This window comes from Callorhinchus milii, unplaced genomic scaffold, assembly GCF_018977255.1.
Source record: "Callorhinchus milii isolate IMCB2004 unplaced genomic scaffold, IMCB_Cmil_1.0 Scaffold5, whole genome shotgun sequence".
NCBI lineage: Eukaryota > Metazoa > Chordata > Chondrichthyes > Chimaeriformes > Callorhinchidae > Callorhinchus > Callorhinchus milii.
The window spans coordinates 36,585,320-36,608,818 of NW_024704746.1; the positions used below are offsets into that span (position 1 = coordinate 36,585,320).

The 23,499-nt window shown below is 40.4% G+C and overlaps 1 protein-coding gene across 2 annotated transcripts in view; it reads right to left on the reverse strand.

Annotated features, from left to right (window-relative positions):
* Window positions 1-7,897: 7,897 nt before the first annotated feature.
* Window positions 7,898-23,499, reverse strand: part of LOC103185322 (protein tyrosine phosphatase receptor type R) — a 71,327-nt gene continuing 55,725 nt past the window's right edge. The window contains exons 9-14 of one of the 2 annotated variants that reach the window (XM_007903754.2): window positions 19,793-19,875; window positions 19,080-19,217; window positions 15,410-15,520; window positions 14,690-14,847; window positions 12,687-12,800; window positions 7,898-8,065 (exon numbers count right to left, since the gene is read on the reverse strand). In XM_007903754.2, coding sequence (XP_007901945.1) covers window positions 7,972-8,065; window positions 12,687-12,800; window positions 14,690-14,847; window positions 15,410-15,520; window positions 19,080-19,217; window positions 19,793-19,875 — 698 coding nt within the window. In that variant the 3' untranslated portion in view covers window positions 7,898-7,971. Of the gene's footprint in view, window positions 8,066-12,686; window positions 12,801-14,689; window positions 14,848-15,393; window positions 15,521-19,079; window positions 19,218-19,792; window positions 19,876-23,499 lie in introns of those variants that run through there. The other variant, XM_042335965.1, reaches the window with a different exon arrangement.

The following is a 23,499-nucleotide window of genomic DNA, read 5'->3' on the forward strand; positions in this document are numbered from 1 at the left end:
TTTACCTGAACTGCTTGCTGTGGTCACTGAAGGCAGTAAAGATAGAAAAAACATTATTTTGCCTTTCTACTGACATTTCTCACCCCAATGAGTACTGTTTCTGTTAGTAACAATAGACACATTTCAACAGTAGAGCTGTAAAGCTGAGCTTTACAAAAAATGTGTCTAATAAACTGCTATCAGGCTGCATAACTTACAGATCCAAATGATAAGTGGGTTCTAGATATGGATTTCATTGGTGACTTATTTATCAGATAGTATGCCAAAGAGAACAAGTTTCAGAGTCAGATGTCAGTAGACTTGAAAAGCCACCTATTTTGAGTGCATTTACTGAAACGGAAGTGACCTGGGTGGACTTCAATACATCCTGTGGGACTGAAATGCTGCTGTTTGAAATGGTGTACACTGACAAACTGCACAACTTCAGCACGTGTGGGAGAAAGTGAAGTCTGGTCAAGCTGTGAAAGCTGGAAACTTTAGGTAATAAGAACATGTTAACAACAACAACAACAAAATTACTTTTGTATAGTGCCTTTTAAGTCGGGAGGATGTCCCAAGGAGTCAGAGACCACAGAGAAGTAAGTGGATGGATATCTCCTTAACAGCCGTAAGTAGGGAAAGATTCAGAAAGAGAACTGAATCATAGCAGTTCATAGAAAAGATGAGAAAAATTGATTAACAGCAATACTACGGATTTTGACATGATTCAGAAGAAGAAAGCGACAAACAATATTCAAAGAAAGAAGAGGGGAAAGTGGTCACTAAGATACTGAAGCAGATACATTTTATTTGTAGCTCAGGAAGGTATTTTTTAAGATCACTGAGCAACAACAAAGGATGGAGATATGTTTGGTGAAGAATTTGCTGAGTAGCCTCAATTCCCTGATTAAACTTTACTTCAATTATGAAGAGCAAACTGATGCCTTGCCAATTGCAAAGTGCTGCTACTGAAACAAGTAAAACTAGAACTAAACCTCTGAATTTAAATTGTTGCTAGAATAATTTCAGGAATATTACAACAACTGATGTAGCATTTGCTAAACTAATGCCTCATGCCAGAGGCAGCCTTACGGCAGTGCACCTAATGTTAACTGAATTTCAGTCCAGTTTTAGATCTTAATATAATTTGCCAGTATTTTCCCCTTGGTATAAATGTAAAATCTGATTGAAGTTGAACTTGGACTCTAGAACATGCTTAACTAGTGTTAATGCTTTCTGCCCCTCTCTTTAATTTTCTAGCACCTCTAAACAGTTTTTGTACGATAAAGAGTGAAGAAGAAAACCTATAAGGTTTGCACTTTTTATATCACAATTCAAATCCGTATCTGTGTCTGAATTAAAGTATTGTTTCACTTCAACAATGATAAAATGACTGTCAACCGCAGATATTATGATGGATGACATGTTGGAAACACTGTTTAATATGAAGCACGTCTATCACGCAGCTTGAGACCGACTGGTGAAACATCCAGTCGAGGCTTTGGGAAGCAAACATATACTGCCAATCACAATTCCTCTCCTAGCTGAGGCGTGAAGCTAATGGTTTCTGATTGATTTATGTGATTTTGTTTCCATAGTTCTATCTGCCTTCTCTTCAGATTCACATCCTTATTTGTAAATTTCCATGTCACTTGCCAGATTTGCCAACCTGCTCAGGAAGCACAGATTGCTTGCGAAATTCCGGTTTAAGTGACATTTGAAATCTTCCCAAAGTGCTGCACTTTTACACAGATGGAAAACTACACAGCATTCAGCTGTACTTAAGTAACCTGATTCTACCTCATAACCGATAGGCTTCAGAGAAAACGATTGGTCTCCATCTTTGGCACCAACTTTCATGAGTGTTTAAATCAAAAACAATGTCAATATTTTAAATTTTCCTACAATGCCCCAAATTAGGTCAAACAGCATTTTCAGATGCAGAGAGTATGCTTAAAAAACAATAATCTATTTTTTGATGAGAACAAACTTTGAATCAACCCGTCAGGAGATAGAAGTGTTCTGTAGATAGCAAATTGCAAATCAACATCCCCCAGTTCATTAATGTGAAATAGCATTCAATGCAGGTCAAGGACTGGCTTACAGTCATATCCTTCCTGCCATCTGAGCTCTGGCTGTTCAGATCATCTCAGAAAGGAAGCACCACCCAGCAGCTCCTTTGGTTTAAGAGGTCGATGTCACAGAATGGTGTAATGTAGAGGAGATTAGAGCACAAATTCAGTGAAGTGTCCTCAGTTTGAGCTGAGGACCAGGGATACATGGAGCATGTAGCATCAGGAATCATCTGGACCAAATTTGGACTTTCCAGTGGTCATCAATCTTAACAAGCATCCTTTTCACTGGGGGATGTGTGGGGAATGTGATGTGACAATGCGATAAAAAGGATTATCACATTAGCACATCACATAACCCTTCTTACGTCATCCAGCTCCTCTGCTGGAGTCTTGAGTGAGAGAATTAACACTAATGTTAAATGACTGCTTGTGCATCTGCTGATACCTTGAGCTATAAACAATATTCCATTAACTCTTTTCTTTATGGTTATTCTTTAATTTTCTAGGACAGTATGGTTTCCAAGTATTACTCACGAGGTCACTGTGTTTCACTATAACTAGGGAATGGACCGAACACAAACCAGTGACATAAATGTCATAAAATAGTTACAATGATTCCTTTATCTCTTGTCAAGGTATTAAGAGCACCCTATCCCAGTGTTTTGTTTCTTGTAAAATCAAGCATTATAGGTACCACATTGAAGAGATCCATCATAGCTTTCTTAGTACAGGCATACACAGCAGAGGTGCAATACTGTATGATAATTATATTAACACCAATATTTTAATTCAAATTTAAATGCCCTCAGTGGGCCTCAGTTATAGTTTTATCTGTTTCAGTATTGAATCACTATCTCAGAATAGTGTGGACCCAACATTAGGACATAAGACATACATACTATGACCTTTGAAGTTCCTGTTCAAGTTCCCATCCTAGTTCGGGTACCAGCAGTGTTGAGCGCCTTTGCGATGTCCTCCCGGACATGAATAACAATCATCATCCTTGCATTTGATACAGGGCCTTATCAGGCGGTTGAGACATCTCGAAGAGCTTCACAGAATTACATTGAAAAGTGCATTGACTGCGTGTATTTTAAATTCACTTGAGAGTATATTCTGTGCAGCGCTTCGAGGCATCTTGAAGACGTGACAAAGCACTATATCGAATGCAAGGATCATGTTACATTATATTATTTTGTGGGCGAAATGAAAGGCTCTAGCTCAATGGAAATTGCAATGTGAATTGGCTGGATCTCTCTCTCTCTCTGTGTGTCTCTCTCTCACCTGGAGATGGGCAGATACTCTGCTGGATGGGTTTGCCGCCTTTCTCGATGTGATACCTTTGCCAGAGCTGATGGTACTTATTCTCGGCGCGCACCATCACCCTGTCACCCAGTTTCCTGAGAAACAGCTCCTGGTCGGCGAGCCCGAAGCGCTCCGTGGCGTTATCGTGGCATTTCCAGCGGGGCGCCTGGGCGCAGTCCAACAGCGTTACCCTGCGAGTGGGCGAGGCCGAGCTGCTGTGCAAAGCCATGCACTGGCCCCTCTGCACGTTGCGAAGCTTGCCCTGCTCGGTCCACTGCCACTGCTGCCAGGGGTTGGTGGCATTGCAGTTGCCCACATTCAGCGTCTCGCCATTGCCCAGCAAGCATTTCTTCTTCTGTGCATGTAGGATCAGGAATCCGTCTGTGAGGGAGAGGAGCAAATACACACACACATATATATATATATATATGTCCACTTCAGCCGACTTCAGGTCAGTTTCACACACACACTACACACACCCACCACACACGGTCCTGAGGTTAAACGCGAAGACGTGCGTCCATCCCAACATGCAACGCTGACAGTAAAATGCTTCAAATAAATGGTCAATCTCCTCTGCTGCTCTGGTTCCAATATTAACCCGTTACACGCCAACCAGCGAAGCAGGGCAGGGCTGAAATTCGGTCGGACACTTAACCTCAGTGCTAATTTTGATCTCTGACTGCTCGAAACCAACGCGAAACTGGGGCCAAATTCCTGTCCATTTATTTCACTCTGGTTTTCCCCCCTTTTGGATTGCCATTCAACACCCCCCACACACCCCCATCCCCCACCCACCTCCACAACCCCCCCACACCCACCCACACCCACAACCCCCACCCACCCCCACAACCCCCCCACACCCTCTTTGTTTTTTCTCCCCAACATTTCAACATCACAGACCGTTTTTCAAGCCTTCACTTACTGGCTTCCTGTTTGCGTTACATTCCACGAAGAGCTTAGATTTTTTTTCGCGGTGACTTTCCCAACAGTTTTGCTGAACTGCTGCGGGTTTCTGTCGTGATATCACGACAGTGTCCGACCGCACCACAGGCGGCCAAAGGCATAACGAGAACAACAACAACAACAAGATTCCATTTATAGAGCGCCTTTCACGTCAGGAGGACGTCCCAAGGCGCTGGACAGTTGGGTCAGGACCCGAGCAGGGGGGAAATGGTCAGGGTGAGGGGAGGGAAGGGAGGGAGCGAGGAGGGGGTAGAGAGTCGAGAGGGGAGCTGAAGGCACGGTCAAAGAGAAAGGTCTTGAGACCGGCCTTGAAGGAGGAAAGGGAGGAGAAGAAAGCGATGTGCTGCTGAAATCCGAAGATACCAGTGTTGTTGTCTTTTATATATATAATATATATATATATATATATAATGCATTAAAATCAAACTCAACAGCTTGGTTCCTGAAAGCCACACCAATTCCAAGAGAAAACGGCCCCTTTAAAACCCAAAGGCTTTGCAGATTGTTTTCTTGTGCGAACACACAGTTGGAGACAGAGCATTTCTTTCCCTTCTCTTTTTTTTGGGGAGGGAGGGGGGGAGAGAGAAAAAAAAATTTCGCCAAGAAAGTCAGGCTGTGTTATTAGCTGCAAGTCGGTCGCCTTTGCTCTGCTGCTGAGGGAGTGGAGGGGGAGGGAGAGAGAGAGAGAGGGAGAGAAAGAGAGTAGAGAGAAGAGAAGAGAGAGGAGAGAGAAGAGAAGAGAAGAGAGAGAGGAGAGAAAGAGAAGAGAGAGAGAGAAAGAGGAGAGAGAAGAGAAGAGAGAGAGAGAAGAGAGAGAGAAGAGGAGAGAGGAGAGAGAGAGAGAGAGAGAGAGAAGAGAGAGAGAGAGAGAGGTTTCGAGGTACAAATGAACACAAATCATCGCAGGGTTTTATGTAACGTGTCCTGAAAAAAAAAACAACAACTTTCCACTCACCAGATGAAGCCAGAGGGAGGAATGCGAAAGTCACAGCGAAGAGAAAAGGATCCATTTTTACTTGGGTACATGTAACCAACTTGACATGTTCCCCACACTCAGCACTGAGGCTGATCCTGGAGAGGAAATGTGCCTTGAGGGGAAAAGTCAATGACGAGCACTTCCTTCGATTCAATTGTTTTTTTGGGGGATGTTTCGAGGTTGGAATATCATGTCGGACGATTTCTCAGAAAATGGGAATAAGTGCTTTTTTTTTTGAAAAAAAATGCAATCATAAAATATTCCCCCTTTTCGTTGCAGAGATGTCATTCGGTGGATCCCACACACAAAGCCTATATAACAAAAACATTTGTGCAGCATCTGCCTCGGTTTGCGATGTGAATTCTTTTTTTCTCTCTCTCTTTCTCGTGCAGTCTGGATGGGATGGCGATTTTGCTACGATTTGGTGATTTTGGAAGCGTAGGGTCGCGCTTTTGCACCTCCCGACATCCACGTTATGTGGAATAAATCACAGGACGATCCCCGAAAAGGTTTTTCTTTTTGAAACCAAAGTTATACCCAATTTTTCTACGAATTCGAACTGTAGCCACACAAAAGGCGATGTGTTTTAATGAGCAGATCTGACTGATGGAATACATAAGAGAGTGAATACTCTTCTGGTAATGCTCTTCCACTGTATCTCACTGTATCTCCATCAGTATCTCACACTTAGAAATATGTCTTAAACATCTGGGGATCTCAACCTCAAACACTGAGACCAGCCAAATAATGGTTACCAAATAATTGTGTAATGTTTCACTTAAAAATGCACTGTCTGGTCTAAATGATTACACAGATGGGTATTGTATACTCTTTCACCTCTGGGATCTGGGTTTCAATCCAACCCCAATCTCTACCAGCTGTGTGTTTCACTTACAAAAACTCAGTCACTACATTCTGCAGTTCTATCCTGTGAAGCACTTTGAGACATTCTCCCAACGTAAGAGGTCCTGTATCAAATGCAAGGATTTGTATTATTATTTTATTATGAATAAAAACAGCACTACCAGAGAGCAATCAGTGTCAACCCAGTTCCTGATGGACGTAGATCCTTAGAACAACACTGCAAATTGCGATGAGAGAGGCCACAAGGACAAATTATTTGGGAAATGGAAAATTACACACTGGTGGAGTACAATTAGTGTTTTTCTGAATTCAGGTGAATTGAGATGTTTGGGACAAGTCCAGTAGGCTTTTTGCCTATATCTTGGCTGTCCAGTACCTAATCTGCAAGTGTTGGTTGAAGACATAAAGGACCCAATGTGAAAAGCATTCCAAACTTCACCTGGAATAGAAATATACAGAATTTTAGTACACCACGGCATAGATTAAAGGTATAAATTCTTGTATGGTACATTGATTGGAGAGAGGGAGGGAAGAGATGGAATTCAAAAAACTATGTTTCCAATTAAACACACACTCGAGAAGGAGATTTCAAAAAAATGTATCGTATTTATTGTCGTTTTACACAAACTTTAACAGTACTGAATAAAAACACACGTTTCCCCCCCCCCATTGTAGATGCTGCACTGCTTTCTGTAAACAACTTGTAAACAATTTCCTGCACAAGACAAAAAAGAATCTGGTACATGTCTGATCAACTGGTGCATATATTAAATACAGAACTGAAAATAAGACAACATTAATGTTTAGATTTTGGTACTTCCATCATTACATTAATATATCTATTGTCACAGGCATATACAATGCATTTCCTGTTTATCAAGACACAAAATGTTGACATTATTTCACAACATTCAATTTGATTAATATCTATTGATATATTTTAAATATACTATGCTTATATAATAGATCAAAAAATGTTACAAGACTTGCGTAATATCTATAAAGCTTTTACGTATGGACTTCAATAGATCATACAGAAACACTGTCAGAGACATACGCATACATAGTGATATTTTTAATATTGAGCGAGTCAACTGCTAGTTAAGATTATAAATATGCATACGATTTTATACTTTATCACAAATAAAAATCAACAGCTACATTACATACAAAACATTGAGTTTTTAAAAGTTTCCAGAAATAAACAGTCATTTAAAGTCCATGATTTAAAACACTTGTGCATTTTAGCAGCAAGATGGTTATGTGTGGTCAAGAAATAAAATCCACCACATTATTATAATAGCACTTTTAACGTGTAACTGTTGAGAAATCATATCAAAAGCTGTGCTACTTCCGAATACAGAAATACCCAATAAAGAGCTGAGCTTCACATTTCCACCATGACAACATCATGGCATCACATCAAAATTAATCTGCAGTACCATTGTGAGCCAGTTCTCAATAGACCATTGCATTTATAAATATTCATAAAATAAACAATAAAATTCTTCCTTTAGATATAAATAATATTCCATCCATTGGCATCAATCTTTTGTACCTTCTTATTTTTTGGAAAATATACACTACATTCTTTTAGGCACCCTCAATCAATCTGATCAACATATTTTTCCATTCAAACTACAACTACCTTTTGAGATTACTTTGCTTCCCCTTTCTGCAAGTGGTAATTACACCATTCGTTTACCAGGCAAACAATGTGGTGTTACCATAAAGAGATAATTTATCTTACTCCCATGTCGCTGAGCATTTAAAGCTGTTTTGTTTGAGATGTGCCACTTCGCAGATTCACTGGCCAGTCTCTGCTGACAGCCTGCTCTCATACAGACTCAGAGCGTGATGCACAAATCCATACTGTTGACTTGTCTGGATCATTCCTCCTCTGTAAAGAAAAAGCAATCAGACAAACAAATGTTGATCATATAAAAGTTACATAAAAATAATAAAAGTTACAGCACATAATCTTTGAAAAGTATCTCAAGTGTTCCCACGCTGATTCGAACTATTTTAGCTTTCCTTCATTTCTGTAGCTCTACTGAAACTTATTTTGCTCCATTACTCTGGGTATCCCTCGCTGTGCTACACATCAGTTGGACTAACTGAGCTGTTTGGTTACCTATTTTATGTTCTCTGCCAACGTTGCTGTTGTGCTTGTAATGAGGTTCTGGATCAATGACTTGCCTTCACATCTATATGCCGTTCCTCTTCATGGGGAAATACCTGATCTGATTCCAAGATCAAGTACTCAAGAGCATAAGCTTGACATTGCACAAGCAGAGACCAAAGCAAACATTGCTCAGTTCACTCAGCCATAATGTGCACAGCTCCTTGTTTCTGGGAAATGTAACCAGTTTAAGTTAAACCTCAATGATGCTCTGTAATTCCGAACAACAATATAAATGACTTCTGATAGTTCACTAAAAGATCTGGAGCCAGAAATTCTGCTTGGTTCAAAGTTCAAAACTATTTTCTTAACATTTCTGAGTCTGCAAATGTTGGCAATTTTTAAATTCATTCTTAATTTGGGATCTGTTTTTTTTCAGACCCAAGTCTGAATGGAGACTAAATGGGCATCTCACACAAAACTGGAATTTTGTGTGTATACATATAAAACAGTACAGATTTCACCTTTGACCCAATGCACAGCTGTTAGCTATGAAATTGTGTCCAACAAAGCAATTGAGTAATGCTAGCCCAAATATTGCTGGGTCACAGGAGTGACCCCTTTTGCAATAATACAGTTGATATCTCTCGCTACACCTGCATTCCACTGCAGCTGGTGGTTTGTTTGAGAGGTTAATTTACAGAAGTGCAATCAATAAACCAGGTTACAGTGTAGTCGCGTTATAACGCACTTGACGATAGTGCAAATTCACGTATAATGACCACACAGTGAACACTGTTCATTGTGCATGCACAAAGCTGAGCCATTCGGTCTCTTAAGTCATGTTAAAATGACTGATTTCTTGTCATTAGGCAACCTAAGCATGTACAGGAAGTGACACTGGAATTGATTTAATCACCCAGAAGTTGGCCATTTTGGTTTCCCGCTCAAACAAGAATAACTTGCATTTATATATCACCCTTTATGGAGCACTTAAAAAAAATTGCTAACCTTCTGTTTATTTGAGTACTGACAGCACTTGCTGATTTGCACATGTACAGAAAACAGGAAGTGACATTAGCAGTGACTCACTAAAACAGAAGTTGGCCATTTTTTGGGGGGATGCAGGAAGCAACTCAGACAACTATGCATGTGCACAATAAACCTGCAATTGGAATGCAATTTTATAGATCCCAAACATTGCATTACAATGAGGTTCCACGGCATCTGTCACTCTCTACTGAACTGCAAGTACAACATTTAATAAATGGTTCATTAAACATACATTACCATTTGCATTGATATGGTAACCGCAGATGTGTATTACCAAGGCAACAAAAAGAATCAGACTGGTAAACACCCAAATCATTCTTGCATTGCCTAGAGCATAATGAAGACTGAAAGCAGCCAGTTTACTGGCAAGTAGCATTCAGCTAAAATGAGTAATGTTCAGTAGTGAACTCAAGTCCTACAGATGCGATTCAAGGGAAGAAAGAAACTCCACCCAAGATTCTCATAATTACAGGTAGACCCATCCATTTCAGGATTCTCATTGAATTCAGGAGATTATGCACTCATAGAGGTTTGTACAGAATATTTTAGAAATGACAGATTTACTTCCCAAAGTACCGCTGCCCAAAGAAATCCTCAACCACAAAAAACAAAGAATTCACAAGAAAATATAAAAGTAGACTGGGCTCAAGTCCCAAATTAGGACATGGAATCAAATAGTCTAAGATGACTGGGGATGTGCTGCATTATTGGAGATGTCGTCCTTCTGATTGGACGTTAAACTGAGGTCCCATCTGCCTGTTCAGGGACATTAAAAATCCCACGGTACTTTTGAAAAGAGAAGGGAGTTTTTCCCAGTGTCCAGACCAACAATCCCCCCAATAAAATTGGTCCCTCACTCCATTACTGGCTGCCATGTTTCACCCACAAAATACAGTCAATCCACTTTACAGTATATCCTGTGAAGTGCTTTTAAGATGTCTCAATGACATGTAACGCAAGGATTATTATTATTTTCTGAATAAAGGGCGAGGTGGATGAAGATTGTCATATCATACAGTTCTAGCTGACTACCCTCAGCTGAGCAGTGCCTTAATTCTTGCATAGCTTGATATGTTATTAAAAGGCCTGGCAGCAAATCTCAGACATTGACAAACTATTAACCAATTCTGGAATTTCACAATTTCTGTACAGCCACAAAAATAGGAAGAAGCAATGACTAATGACGAACACAAAAGACTGTCAATTTGTCTAATAATCATTTCCTTTGTTTGGCAGCAACATGCAAACACAACGAGCCATTTTTAAACGGACAGAATGAATTGACAAATGTTCACAAGTGAGATTTGAATTAAAAAGGTTCTTAGATTTGATCTCATCCTTCTATAATACCCACTCAACCATCCTCCAATCACGGAATTAAGCTTCAAGTTTCTTAAGTAACTCCAGTGTCCTGACCTCAATCACCTTTCTTGATAATACGTTTTAGTTGTTAATTTCCCTCTGGAGGAAAGAAATACTTCCTGGTAACTGTCCTGAAACTGCCTTTCCGTACTCTGAATCTGTTAATTATTTTTTCTGCTGCTCTGGCATATCTGAAAGTATTATTTTGGGTTTACTTTCCCAATCCCATTTAAAAATCACATGTACCTCATAAGATCTGATCTGAGATGTCTCTTTTGAAGGCTGAAGAGCCCTAGTTTATTTCTCTAACATTGGAGATCATCCTATTTGCTCTCCTCTGCACTATCTGTTGGGTGCTGGCAACGCCTTACACTGGAGTGATTAGAACTGTATACAGTATTGAGGTGTCCCCTGCCCAGAGCACTGTACAACTTTTGAGTGACTTTGGGTATCAGAACGCAACTGATTTGGAACCCTCTGATAACCATCAAATGGGTTATTGACTCATCATAAAATGTGATTTTACTATCAACGGTGATTATTATCATAGCAATACAGTTTTGAATTGATACATACTCAACCAGTTTGTATTAGTTTTTATACTCCACACAAGTCTTCTCTCATTCCTTATTCCCTCCCATATCCGTCTATTCTCCTCTCCCTCGTGTGAAGGTCTATCTTCCTCTTGAACGCATCTATATAATTCAACCGCCACTTCAGACGGAAGTTGTACAATCTGATTATCCTCTGCAAGAATTGTTTGTTGTGCTAACCATGGAAAGATGCTGCTCATATCCTATCACAATCCATATTTCACATCATCAACAAAAACAAAATTACATTTGTTTTCACATCAGGAAGACATACCAAGGCAATGGACAGACAGAGCTTCAGACCCGAGCTGGGGGTTGGAATCGGGGAAGGTGGAGGGCAGTGGGGTGAAGCAGGGTGATTGAAAGCATGGTCGAAGATCAATCAATAAAATAAATAAAATGAAATAAACATCAATCCTTGTTTAGCAATTTTTTTCTAAGGTGCGTGTGTGTGAGAGATGAATTACAGTGTGTGATGTGATAAATATCATATCCCACAATGCAAACTTCCCCTAATTGTTTCCATAAACTGACTTTCAGCCGAGACCAATTCGAAAGCAGATCCATGTTTCATCGCGCAATGTAAATAAAATCTCGCAACCTGTCAATCATCATCTCTCTTTTTTCTATTAGGCTGTCCAAGTTTGCTCGCTGAAAGCAGGATTTAATCACATCCACTTCTCAAGGGAATAATCTCTCTCTGTAACAATGCCACTGACGTGGATTGACAGAGCAATTATCCTGAATACACAGCTGGCCAGTGACAAACCAAAGAAAACATTTCTTTGATGTACTAGCAGCTTCAGCTTCAAAGGTGTGGGGTGTACAGCATGCCTTAAATGGCCTCCTAGAGGCTTTGGTGAGCTAATAGTCTAGGCTGGCTCATAGTTAGGCTGACATTCGAGCACAGTACTAAGTGAGTGCTGTGTTATCAGAGGTGTCATCCTTCAGATGAGACATTAAATGAAGGGAACTGTGTCACTGAGTCTATCTTTCAAGTGGACATTAAAGATCCCATTGCATTATTGAAAAGAGAAGGGCATTTGTCCTGGTTTTCTGGTCAATGGCTACTCCAGATTAATTGGTCATTGATCTCAGAAGTGACACGGCTACTAACTCAACATGGGAAGGACAGGAGTGACACAGCACACAGTGAAATCAAGTGTGGAAATGGAATCACAGGGAGTTGCAGTATAAAAGTATCAGCCCAGCAGACAGCTCGTGTGCCAGGGCTATGTTAACAGAACTTTCAGAGAGTGGTCTTTTTCAGATATGGAGCATCAACCTGTTTAACAGTGCATCCTGCTGGAGGTCCAATAGCAGCTGTGCTGTGGATCAAAGGTTTGATCTTTACCAACTATTATGTACTTCGGAGGCAATCTGGGTCTTACCTGTCCACCCGCAGCTGGCAAACAATGCTAAGGATATCCACTAACCCCTCCTTTTTCAACTGATGGCATCCGATAGTGGTAGCAATAAAGCAGCCTGTCCTGCCTATCCCGGCACTGGAAAGAAATAGAAAGCAGCTGTAGTAACATCCAAATAACAGACATTGTTGGCAATGATGGAGGCCAGTGTATCTGTGCCACTGTGATCTAAAAATCTATATAAAGCTATCAAAATAACAGTGAATTTGATAAAACTCCATAATTAACTTAAACATTATTGATTTTGCTTCTTGTGAGGTCTGCAACCCCAGGCTTTAAGATGATGGAGCAGTGTGAGAGTGGGGTCAGCTGACAAAAAGAAAACATTGCTTTAGAGCATGTAACTCTTCCCCATCCACTGATTTATACCACAGTGAGACCTGCTATTAACTGTACTATTAACCATTGATGTCCGCACTTTAAGCCACTATGCCCTGAAACTCTGGAACATTCTTCTTCTATCCCTCTGCCTTGCCCTTCCTTCCGCTTCTTCAGGTCATCCCTGAAGACCTTCCTATTCGACTGAGCCTATAGTCACCTCCCACTCTCCCCAGCTCGGTGTCATGCTCCGCCGTTGTCAAGCGCTCTGGGCAGCTACCCTGTGTGAACCTCTCACACAAACTGTTTCTCCTCTAGCCCCCACACCGTCTTTTGCGGCATTCCTCAGGGCTCTTCCTTGGTCGTCCCCTGCTCTCCCCAATCCCAACCTCCAGCTCAGGTCCAAAACACTGATTGTCCAGCACCTTGGGATGTTCTCCCCACGTAATTATTATTATTATTAAAAGGTGCTATACAAATGTAATTGTGTTGTTGCTGTCGTTGTTCCCATCCTCACCTCACTCTGCACTCCCCACTCCCACGCTATGCACTTCCTACCCCCACCATTGTTTTTCTGTACTCTCCACCTTCACCTCACTCTGAATTTGCTCCCATACTTCTTCCATCTCTCCATACTCGGTATTCTTACAATCCTATATTCGTACAGCACAAAAGAAAGTCATGCCCATGTTCGCTCTCTGGGGGAGCTATCATTTCAGTCCCACTCCCCTTACCTTCATCCTCCACTCCAATTAACACCATGCCTGTTCCCTCGGCACACTCTAATTAGGCAATTAGGATTAAAAAAAATCTCTGGCGCACTAAAGCACTATTGTACCAGGCTAATCACACTCAGTTCTTGCACACTAACAAAGTGGGCTGAGTTTTGGACTTTAATCAGTGGTGAAGCTTCTCTCAGGCCTTTGATGAAAATGTGGCGATTTTTCAGAGGAAGTTACTTTAATTCGGAAGCTCTTTCATCAGAAGGGCCAGGAGCACAGTCCAGTCCCTCCCTTAGGCTTGTCTCAGTGTGTGAAAATCCGAGGCAAGTATTCCTCTGGGATGTGGAGTGGTCGCCAAAAGCTGATTCATTAATGACAGTTCAAGAAGCAGACTCTGGGGACAAGAAGGTCTGAAAATGCTGCTTCCTGTTCGGAACCTCCCGCACAAAGTGACGGTATTTGGAATATGACGTACTAGGGTGTGGGTGAACGGTCAGATAAATGTCATTGTACCACTTTATCACAGCCTGATGGTTCGCCAGCTCTTCAACATAGAACACATTAGTTTTCATGTTGCACTTCTTTAAATGATAAGTAACATTCAACAAGGCTGGACTATAGTTCATGAGGGAGTCAGTTTTGTGATACTGTATTTCTTAATGAAGTGGGAAGCCTTTCAGGTAACAGGAAGTATGTCACACACCTCACACAAGCGCTAGGGTACCCAGCTCTGAAAATGGATCAAGTTGGAGTGTTCTCATGAGTCAACATAGTGGAATTCCAGATCAAGAAATCCCATTGAGAAATGCTGCAAAATTGACCCTAGATTACCACACAAAATGGATTAATTGCTGGTTTTTGGATGTAACTCTGAAGTTTTTCTTGCAGAGACCGAATGGTGGTGACGATGATGATGAATTGTCCTACCTGCAATGTACAACGACAGGGCCTCGGCCTGGTGACTTCTGCCTGGTCTCCTCCACATCCAGCATGAGTTGCAGTAGAGGCTGGGCACTATCTGGGGTCTTGTGGTCAGGCCAGGACTTGTACCAGTAGTGCTTCACGCTTTGACATTTCCCCCCATGCTGATTAGGAAAGACAAGGAAATCTTCATTAGCAATTTTCCACTGCCAACACTATGTGATGCAGAGACAATTATAGAATAAGGAGTTAAGATTTTGGTATTCTTTAATACACTTGTTGTCTTAATCACAATAGGGAAATAATACGTTCTGGTTCTGGGAGAGCTCAATTTTCTCTGCTCTTCAGCGGACCAAACCCAGTAAACTACTTTTCAAACAAATAAATACAACACTGATTAGAGTCTACCACATGGGGCTTTAACCTACAACTTCTGATTCAGAGGCAAGAGTGCTACCAACATAGCCAGGCTGACAGCAACATAGCACAGCTGCACATAGTATTTTTTTAGACTAAGTTAAAGAATGCAACGACTGAAGCACTGAAAATGAAAGCACTAACTACAGTATATTAAACGAAAATATTATTCACAAACGCTCCATTGTTTAACGTTCTTCCTCCAAATGCTAGCTTGGCATTAACTTCTTAATAGCTGTATTTAAACTGAACTATTTCAAATAAATTTTATTGCAGTCACATCACAACAATACCTTTCTAATCTTTTACCTTCAGAGTAAGATCCCGGACAGTGCAATGTTCCCACTCATCGACACAGTTCACAAGAACTTCAACCCTCCCATATATGCCCCTCTTCTCTGGCCAGTATAGAACACATTTCTGTGAAAAGTCAAACAAGTTTGATGTAAGCACTCGTCATAAAGATCAATAAACATGAAGCTGACATGGTCACAATGTGAGGCAAGAACACAACCACATTCAGCCAAATTCATTTTTCCTTCTCATAGATTATTATATTATCATTATGGTTCCGTGGATACCAGGCACCCTCCATGTAGCAAATAAAAATCATTTAATACAACAAAATATATGATTTCCAAATCAATTATGCTTTGTTTAAAGGGAGTACTTCTCTATGCGTTACAGTTATAGTTTTGTTGACAAGATCATAAGACTTAAGTGAAGAAGACTCTTTAACCCATCTGATCTTTCCAGGATACCCACCCTACTATCTTCCCATTATAGCGCCAAGTTGTTTTGTAATTGAATGCAGGATCCTGACCTCAACCACCCTTCCTGGTAACCTGCTCCAGTTGTTAATTCTGGTTTAATTTATATGTTGGATTAGTAATTTGTAAATTGGGTTAACGATTTGCAAACACACGTGTGTATAGGGATTTCATTACATAGTTAACAAATGAATAAGATCACAGGTAATTTTCTAATCCTTTACATTGGTTGTTAAGTACTTAACTAAGGGCAAATGTGTGCATTTCCACATGGTTAACACAAACTGTAAATTTTGCAATTGGGATATTAACCTAACCCATAAACTGGCTGTCATATTTCTGCTATTGTATAGTCTGGTGATGCCTACTGGGATGGTTCACATGTGAATGATGGGTGCTCTGGTGATGTCCTGAGGGTGACGAGCACATCTATAGAACCATATTTGTGCACCCAGTAGTATGCTCTTATCTTGAAATAATCATAAAAGAATGAGAACTCAGTGGAAACTTCAGAAACACACAGTAAATAAAACAATAAACGGCAGCATTTAAAGTTACTTCTGGACAGACAAGGGTACATCTGCCTATGCTCAATTAGAAAATGTTTGACCATGGTTGCTAAATAAATACCTAAAATGAACACAGAGCAAAAAGAAATAGTGACGTGATTATTCGATGCTTCCTCGCAAGTCATGACTGCTATGCGCTCTGAGTCTGCTTCAGAAAATACCAGGGTCACACGGTAGGGTTGAGACAGTGTGAAAAACGTTTCAACAGAATTAAATTCTCAGGAATAAATAGTTTTGGTGCATTACATCCAGAACCAATATACAAGACTTTGTTGTACCACATAATAGCTATGCAATAGTTCAACACAAGTCAAAGTAATCCTGTAATATACATACACTTCACTTTCAAAGGCAGTTATGTATTACGACTGTAACGTTAACATTCTATCTATGTTTTACAACAGCAGATTTGAAGGCATCTCTACTGCATGAATAACCCATCAGATAAGTAATACGTCTCTCACTTACCTTACAGCCTCAAAGTGATGTTTGGTATCTTCTGAGATTTGATTCTATGCTCAGTGTGTGTTCATTGTGAGATATTATGCGTTTTATCAGCTGACAGATCAAAACGATCATATGACATGCTCCTCCCTCTGTGGTTGTGATTTATTTTGAACAGTACAAAGTGAGAAAATACAAAGCAAATACAAATGTCAGCTCCAGGACATTATTGCACTATCCCACTTCTGAGACATAAAGATAAAAGAGCTGGGTTGTTCTCCAAAGCTTTTAGCAATCTCAAGAGTGTTATTCTTGATCCTGGACCAAACTAAGCTATCGGCGGTCAAAACTGGGCGGACAATGCACTGAAAGTTATTCATATAAACACGTCCTAACTATTATCTCATCCAATGTTAGCCAAACGTTAATGAGCTATTTATAGGACTCGTATGTCTGGCCAGTCTGAAATGTATTGTTAAACTCTGCACTTGTGCCAACATTTCAGGTTTTAAAGAAATACAGGATAAAGGAATTTGACTTCTCTACAGGTGACAACTCAGATTACAGCAGTAAATCAGTTTCCTTAGGTCGAAGTTGCTCCTTTTCCCTTTATGAAAACTTTCTCTCTCTTGCTTCCGCAAAATACAAATTCATATGTGGGGTGGGATTCTTTTGGGAAGTTGGATGGAGACGATCAACTCCTGACTGAATTGCTCCAATGTTCCATACTGGCAGCTCTTTGACCTCACCCATGGACTTAGACTGTGAGGCGAGACAGCATTTCTCAAGGGACTATTAAGCGGAGAGTGGCATTAATAAACTTAAGAGAAGGTGCCAGTTTCTTTTTATTTCTGTCGGGACTTGAAGAGATCATAACAAATTGAAAATGTATTGGTAAAAGTGAATAGGCTTTCACACTACCATTTGATCATTAACAAAATATGTTCTTTTTAATTTTGTTTGTATTCTATTTTTGTGTATTTATTCCTCTTTATACATTTATTTTGTCCCAAGATGGCCAATATGCCTGATTATAATCCCTCAAGAAAAAAAACAATAATAAATTGATCACTTCAATCCACGAATGTTTGTGGGACACTGCTGTGCACAATTGGCTGCTGCATTTCACCCACAAATATACAGTCAGTTCACTTTACAGTCTATTCTGTGAAGCGCTTTGAGACGTCTAGAAGACGTGAAAAGCATTATATCAAATGCAAAGATTATTATTATTAAAGCTGATCTGGATGTAGGTCAATTATTGCATAGACCACAATCACCACCCAACTCGGATGAGCTCACTTAGCACAGACTTGGGCTTTAATCAATAGTCCATAATCATGGACAAATACACCACAGTATGTTTTCTATGCTGTTTGATGACAGGGGAAATGCTTTTCAGTCGAGGGAAGCTGGATAAGCATTTGAAGAAATACTATATAGTGCATGGGAGAGAGCAGGGAATTAGCATTAGACTACAATAGTGTCTATGTCTTCTCTTCAACCGTGCCTTCAGCTCCCCTCTCGACTCTCTACCCCCTCCTCGCTCCCTCCCTTCCCCCCCCTCACCCTGACCATTTCCCGCCTGCTCAAGTCCCGACCCAACTGTCCAGCGCCTTGGGACGTCCTCCCGATGTGAAAGGCGCTCTATAAATACAATCCTGTTGTTGTTATGTTGTATGTCTCCAGTTAAGGTGCTGACTCTAATATATACTAAATAGCTCGAATGTTCTGACATTTTCTAAAATTTGAGTTAAAAAAATCTATGTAACAATATAATGTAATAAATTCACAGGTGAATTTTTAACTTAGTGGCTAAAGATTGACCATTGTACGGACTTGCTGGTTCTGGGATGTTAATAACCTTTATACAATATTTTACTAACATTTTATAAAAGTTTTTTTTGAAAAGTATGTTTATTCCATGTTGTTATTTTAAAACTCATGAGGGAAATGGAAGACATGTGAAGTCTTTTCTTACGCATAATTTCAGAAGACTCTGACTTTGCCCTGATCGTTATGCACTCCACTTACAGGATAAAAACAGTACTGTACTCTGCACTTACACAATGAGGTTGTCCAGGTTTTTAAAGACACTTTTGTGTGCTGTTGCTGCCAATTCTAATGCACTCCTATTGACAGTAATGCTGCACGCTGTTTCTCACAATTATAACATTGTACTGCTAGCTTTCTTACCTCATTCTTTTCTTTCAGTTTAGTAATCATTACAATCGCTGGACTGTCCTCCTGCCAAACCATCTGCCAGAAATCGTTCACCGTATTTATCATAGGGCCCTGAGTTGCAATGTGTACCTTCTTCTCACCACCGTAACCCTACATGATGTAAGAGAAAACAGGTTTTAAATACAGTGTTGACTTGCTCGTTTAAAAAGAAATGGGAATCATGGTATCATATATAACTTAAGCCTGGCAATTTTTTTTAAGCTTTCCCATCGAAAGGATGTCTCAAAGCACTTTACTGGGTATACAGTAATGTAAAGTGCAATAACAGGGTATTTTGTAGACAAATGCAGCAGTCAATTGTGCACATCAATGTCCTACAAACAGCCATGAAGTGAATGACCAATATTAATTGGGGGATTGTTGGCCAGAACACCGAGAGAAACTCCCTGTTCAACAGTACTGTGGGATCTTTAATGTCCACCTGAACAGACAAATGGGACCTTGATTTAAGATCTCATCCAAAGAACAGCAACTCTGACAATGAACCTCACACCCAGCACTGCATTGGAGTTTCAGCCTATGGGACCTGAACCCACAGATGCTACCAACTGAGCAAGGACGTCATGGCTTTATGCCATCGCTACATCATGTGACACTTACAATAGATGAAGTTCAATGGAAATTTCAGCGAAATCACAATTACAGGAATGATACTGCATACTTACCCTAATATAGTTGGCATTGATGTAAGTACTACTGAGAGATTCATCTGAGCTCTTTGGTTTCAAACAAACTCTGCTATGTGGATCTAAAGGTAGAACAAAAATGTTAGGAAGTAAAATAAAATTACAGTCTCTTTTTCTTTCCTTCCATTAAGAATCTGGCACATTGTAAAGTGGATAAAGGGTTTATTTAACTGAAATAAAATAGTGTGAACAATTAGGAATTGAATTCCTAACATCTACAATAGTATTTATATGATAGATTTTGCATTATATAGTATTTATATTATGGAATTATTTAATAGGCTATTGGCAGGAAAACAATTAATTAAATAATTGCTTGAAGTTTATACTCTCTATAACATCTACCTCAACAGGCAAAATCAGTTTTGATTTTAGCCCACTTTTCAATTGCATCTTTCCAAATATACACATTTTCTAAAAACACATTTGTTTGAACTTCCAAAAGCAGAAAGGCAAAATGTTTCAATAGTTTCAAATGTAACTAACTATAGAATGGATTTTCATTCATTGTGTTGTTTGATTAAACATAAACAAATAAACGTTATGTTCGTTTCTGGAGGAACACTATATCACAGCATTTTTCAGTTAAAACTCAACCGATTGTTCGAGCATTGAAATTGTAGCCAATGATTTCCATTGAAGAAACGTATGCAGAAAATATTCTTCAGGAGAGGGGTAAAGCATTGCACTCAGCAGATGGAACAATTGGACTTGCAAGGTCAGGAGAGTGTGACAGACATCTGAGAAGCAACCCTTTGATATCCCGTTTGTGTGAAAACGTGTGTGTAGTACTGCACATGAAGTGTTCCTGTGGTGAATGGAGGATCCTCAAAAGCAAATTAATGGGAGGAATTCCTTTGTATGGCTATCATTTATTTGATTTCCTCCTTTGTTCGTGGGAAACGTAGCAATCAAAAGGGAGTTGGATAGCGTGCAGTAAGTCGTCTCTGTGCCAAAAGTTTGAGGGGAAATTTCATTTATGTAATAATTTGAGATACATTACCACCACGAACCAGTACTAAAACAAAGTAAAATCTAATCTTCAATGTGCCCTAGGCTGTGCCAAGCAGGATGGAAAATACACCTCATTTTGACACACAAATTAACCTTGAACTTAACCTTCGGTGATGACCACACATTTAAAGCTTTTCCTTCTGGTCTATCCACTCTGCATTCTCGAATAGTTAGTGTCTTACCAAAGAGAACAGGAAACTTCCTATTCCTTTAGAATGAACATAATTATTTGCAGTTTCCACCACTGTCCCTGGGCTATGTGACCTTGACACTTACCACACCCTTGTCTGATTGCTGCACAATGCTAAATAACCTGTAATTCTGTGTTGTGATCACTGGGTCATTGGCTACTATTAATAAACTACTGGAAAAAAGCATCACAATAGTTCATAACTGCAGCCAATCATTGTTACTCATTGGGAAATTTATTTTTGAAGAGTTCAGTTGATCTGTTGTTGCTGCTCAGTAAGTTGTTTATGGTAGAATCTGGGTTGTAGCAAGGTGTCTTGCTGCTCATCTTGACACTGTGATCAGCAGGGTAGCACTGTGGGACGCTACTCTACGTAAGGAGCACTATATAAATGCAAGTTGTTGTTGTGATGAGATCAGATGGGTTCAAAGACCTTCTTAATCTTGTGATCTGATGGAGCTGCTGTGCTAGCTTCACAGGTTTGACATTATGGGTTTGCTGAAAGTTCACTGTTGCCATCGTGGGCAGAATGCAATGATATAATAGTGTAACATGTTCTGCTGCGGCTCCAGGTAACTGAAAGCACAGCAATGCCAGATTCTCATTCCGTGCATGTGTGCTGCACATGAAGCCATCTGGTAAGCAATATGATTATGGTACATGCTTTACACATGCACGGAACTGTAGAGATATTTTTCTTTCCCATCACTGTTGCTCGAATAACTGCATTTAAACTAAGAAAAGGAAGCCAGGAGCAAAGTCAGCTGGTATTCACCCATGAAACTTCCCTACTCCAGCAACATGGGAAACGTTGTGTTCTGTAAGGTATTTGACTATAGTATTAGTATACCTAACCCTTTAACTCGCAGTCCTACATCCACCAAATTTTTATCCAACTTATGCAGAAGTTAAGTGAGTTAGCTTCAGATGTGTTTGCGTACTTACTACACGGTGGAGAAACGAAAGTCGCTACTAAACTCTGATCTTCCCTGAGGCAAGAGTACCTTTTATTTCAGGGCTCACAGTCTAACCTTTGCACAGGTCCATCAGTCTTAATAAATACCACTCACAAAAAACAATAGGGGAAAGTTACTGTGTTGAAGAAGTTCAATTAGAAACTGGGAGGCCAGAGTTCAAATCTCAGATTCGCTGAACGTCTATGCTCAGTATACTGCATGAAGGTGGTTTTCAGGAGTTTAAGTGCAGCTGCACATGGAAGAAATATGGGAAGGTGTAAAAAAAAGCAGATGAGGAGACAATCTCTCAACCACTCCTCAGCTACTATACATGAAATCTATTAGGCCTAAACTTGCAGGCCTGCATTGTAGATTCCTTCAACTCAAACGTATATTACATTGCATCTTTACATAATCTTGGCAGAAAAGGAATCTACCATCCCAGGCTTGTGTTGTGGGGAGTCACACAGTAATCCCAGCTCCAGTGAATACTTTTATCAATCAGAGATTTTTTATTTGGTCCGTCGGGTGTCTGATCCATGTGGAAACCGTCACCATGCATAAGAGTATCCAAACCAGAGAGTTCCATGCATCCCACTTGCACCTGAAAACTTCTGTGTCTGAAATGGAAGGCACACATTCTCCCTAAAGGGAAGCACTCTGCTTATCTAATTCCTAGGTATTAGGCCCAGATTGGAACGAGCCAAGGCTTGGGGATCCCAGAGTGAGCGTTGCAGGTTTAGCTAGAGTTTACCGACTGAGGGAACCAACTGGCAAGCTTCCTGCTGCTCGTCCAGTTAGGACAACTTTACCCGTTAGGGCTTTGGCTTACAGGGTTAACAGAAGCTGAGTGGGAAGAATCTCTGTCCCCAATGTCTGCTCTGCCTCTCCAAGTCCTGCCGCTGAGCCAGGCTGTGTCTGTCATTGCAGTGGAATCCTGGAGTACTGCAGACCTGCCTGGCTCAGGAACTGGACACTGATATCTCCATAGAAGGTTAGCTCGATTCTGACAGTCCACTGCCCAGCATTGTCAACTTGGAGCCACATCAACTCCAACATGACCCTCTTACCTCCATCCATGCCCTCCCACCCCCCGGAGGATAGTCACTAGTTGGTTCAGAGAAGCGGAGTCCCTGATGCCAGCCTTATGACACACAGGCATCAAGGGCTTGACTTCATTTTATTAATTTATAGTTCCAATACTTATCTGCAGGGCACAAATAAACATGGGAGATAAACCCTATCAACTCAGGAGTCATTCCAAATACAAGTGTAAACAGGATATCATGACCTTTGACCTGCTCATAAGCGAAAACTACAATATCTGCCCTCCTGCTCAGTGAAAGAAAAATCTCAATATTAACAATCCAACTAACACTTCAGTTTTACTGCTGGAGTGAAGCAACATCTCCCAATCACAGTTTACGTGCACACACTGAGAGCTCTGCTAAATTGCAATTTAGCTTCAATTCTGATTATGGGCTAGTCACTATAAAACGATGCACTAAAAAAAACACAAGCACTTT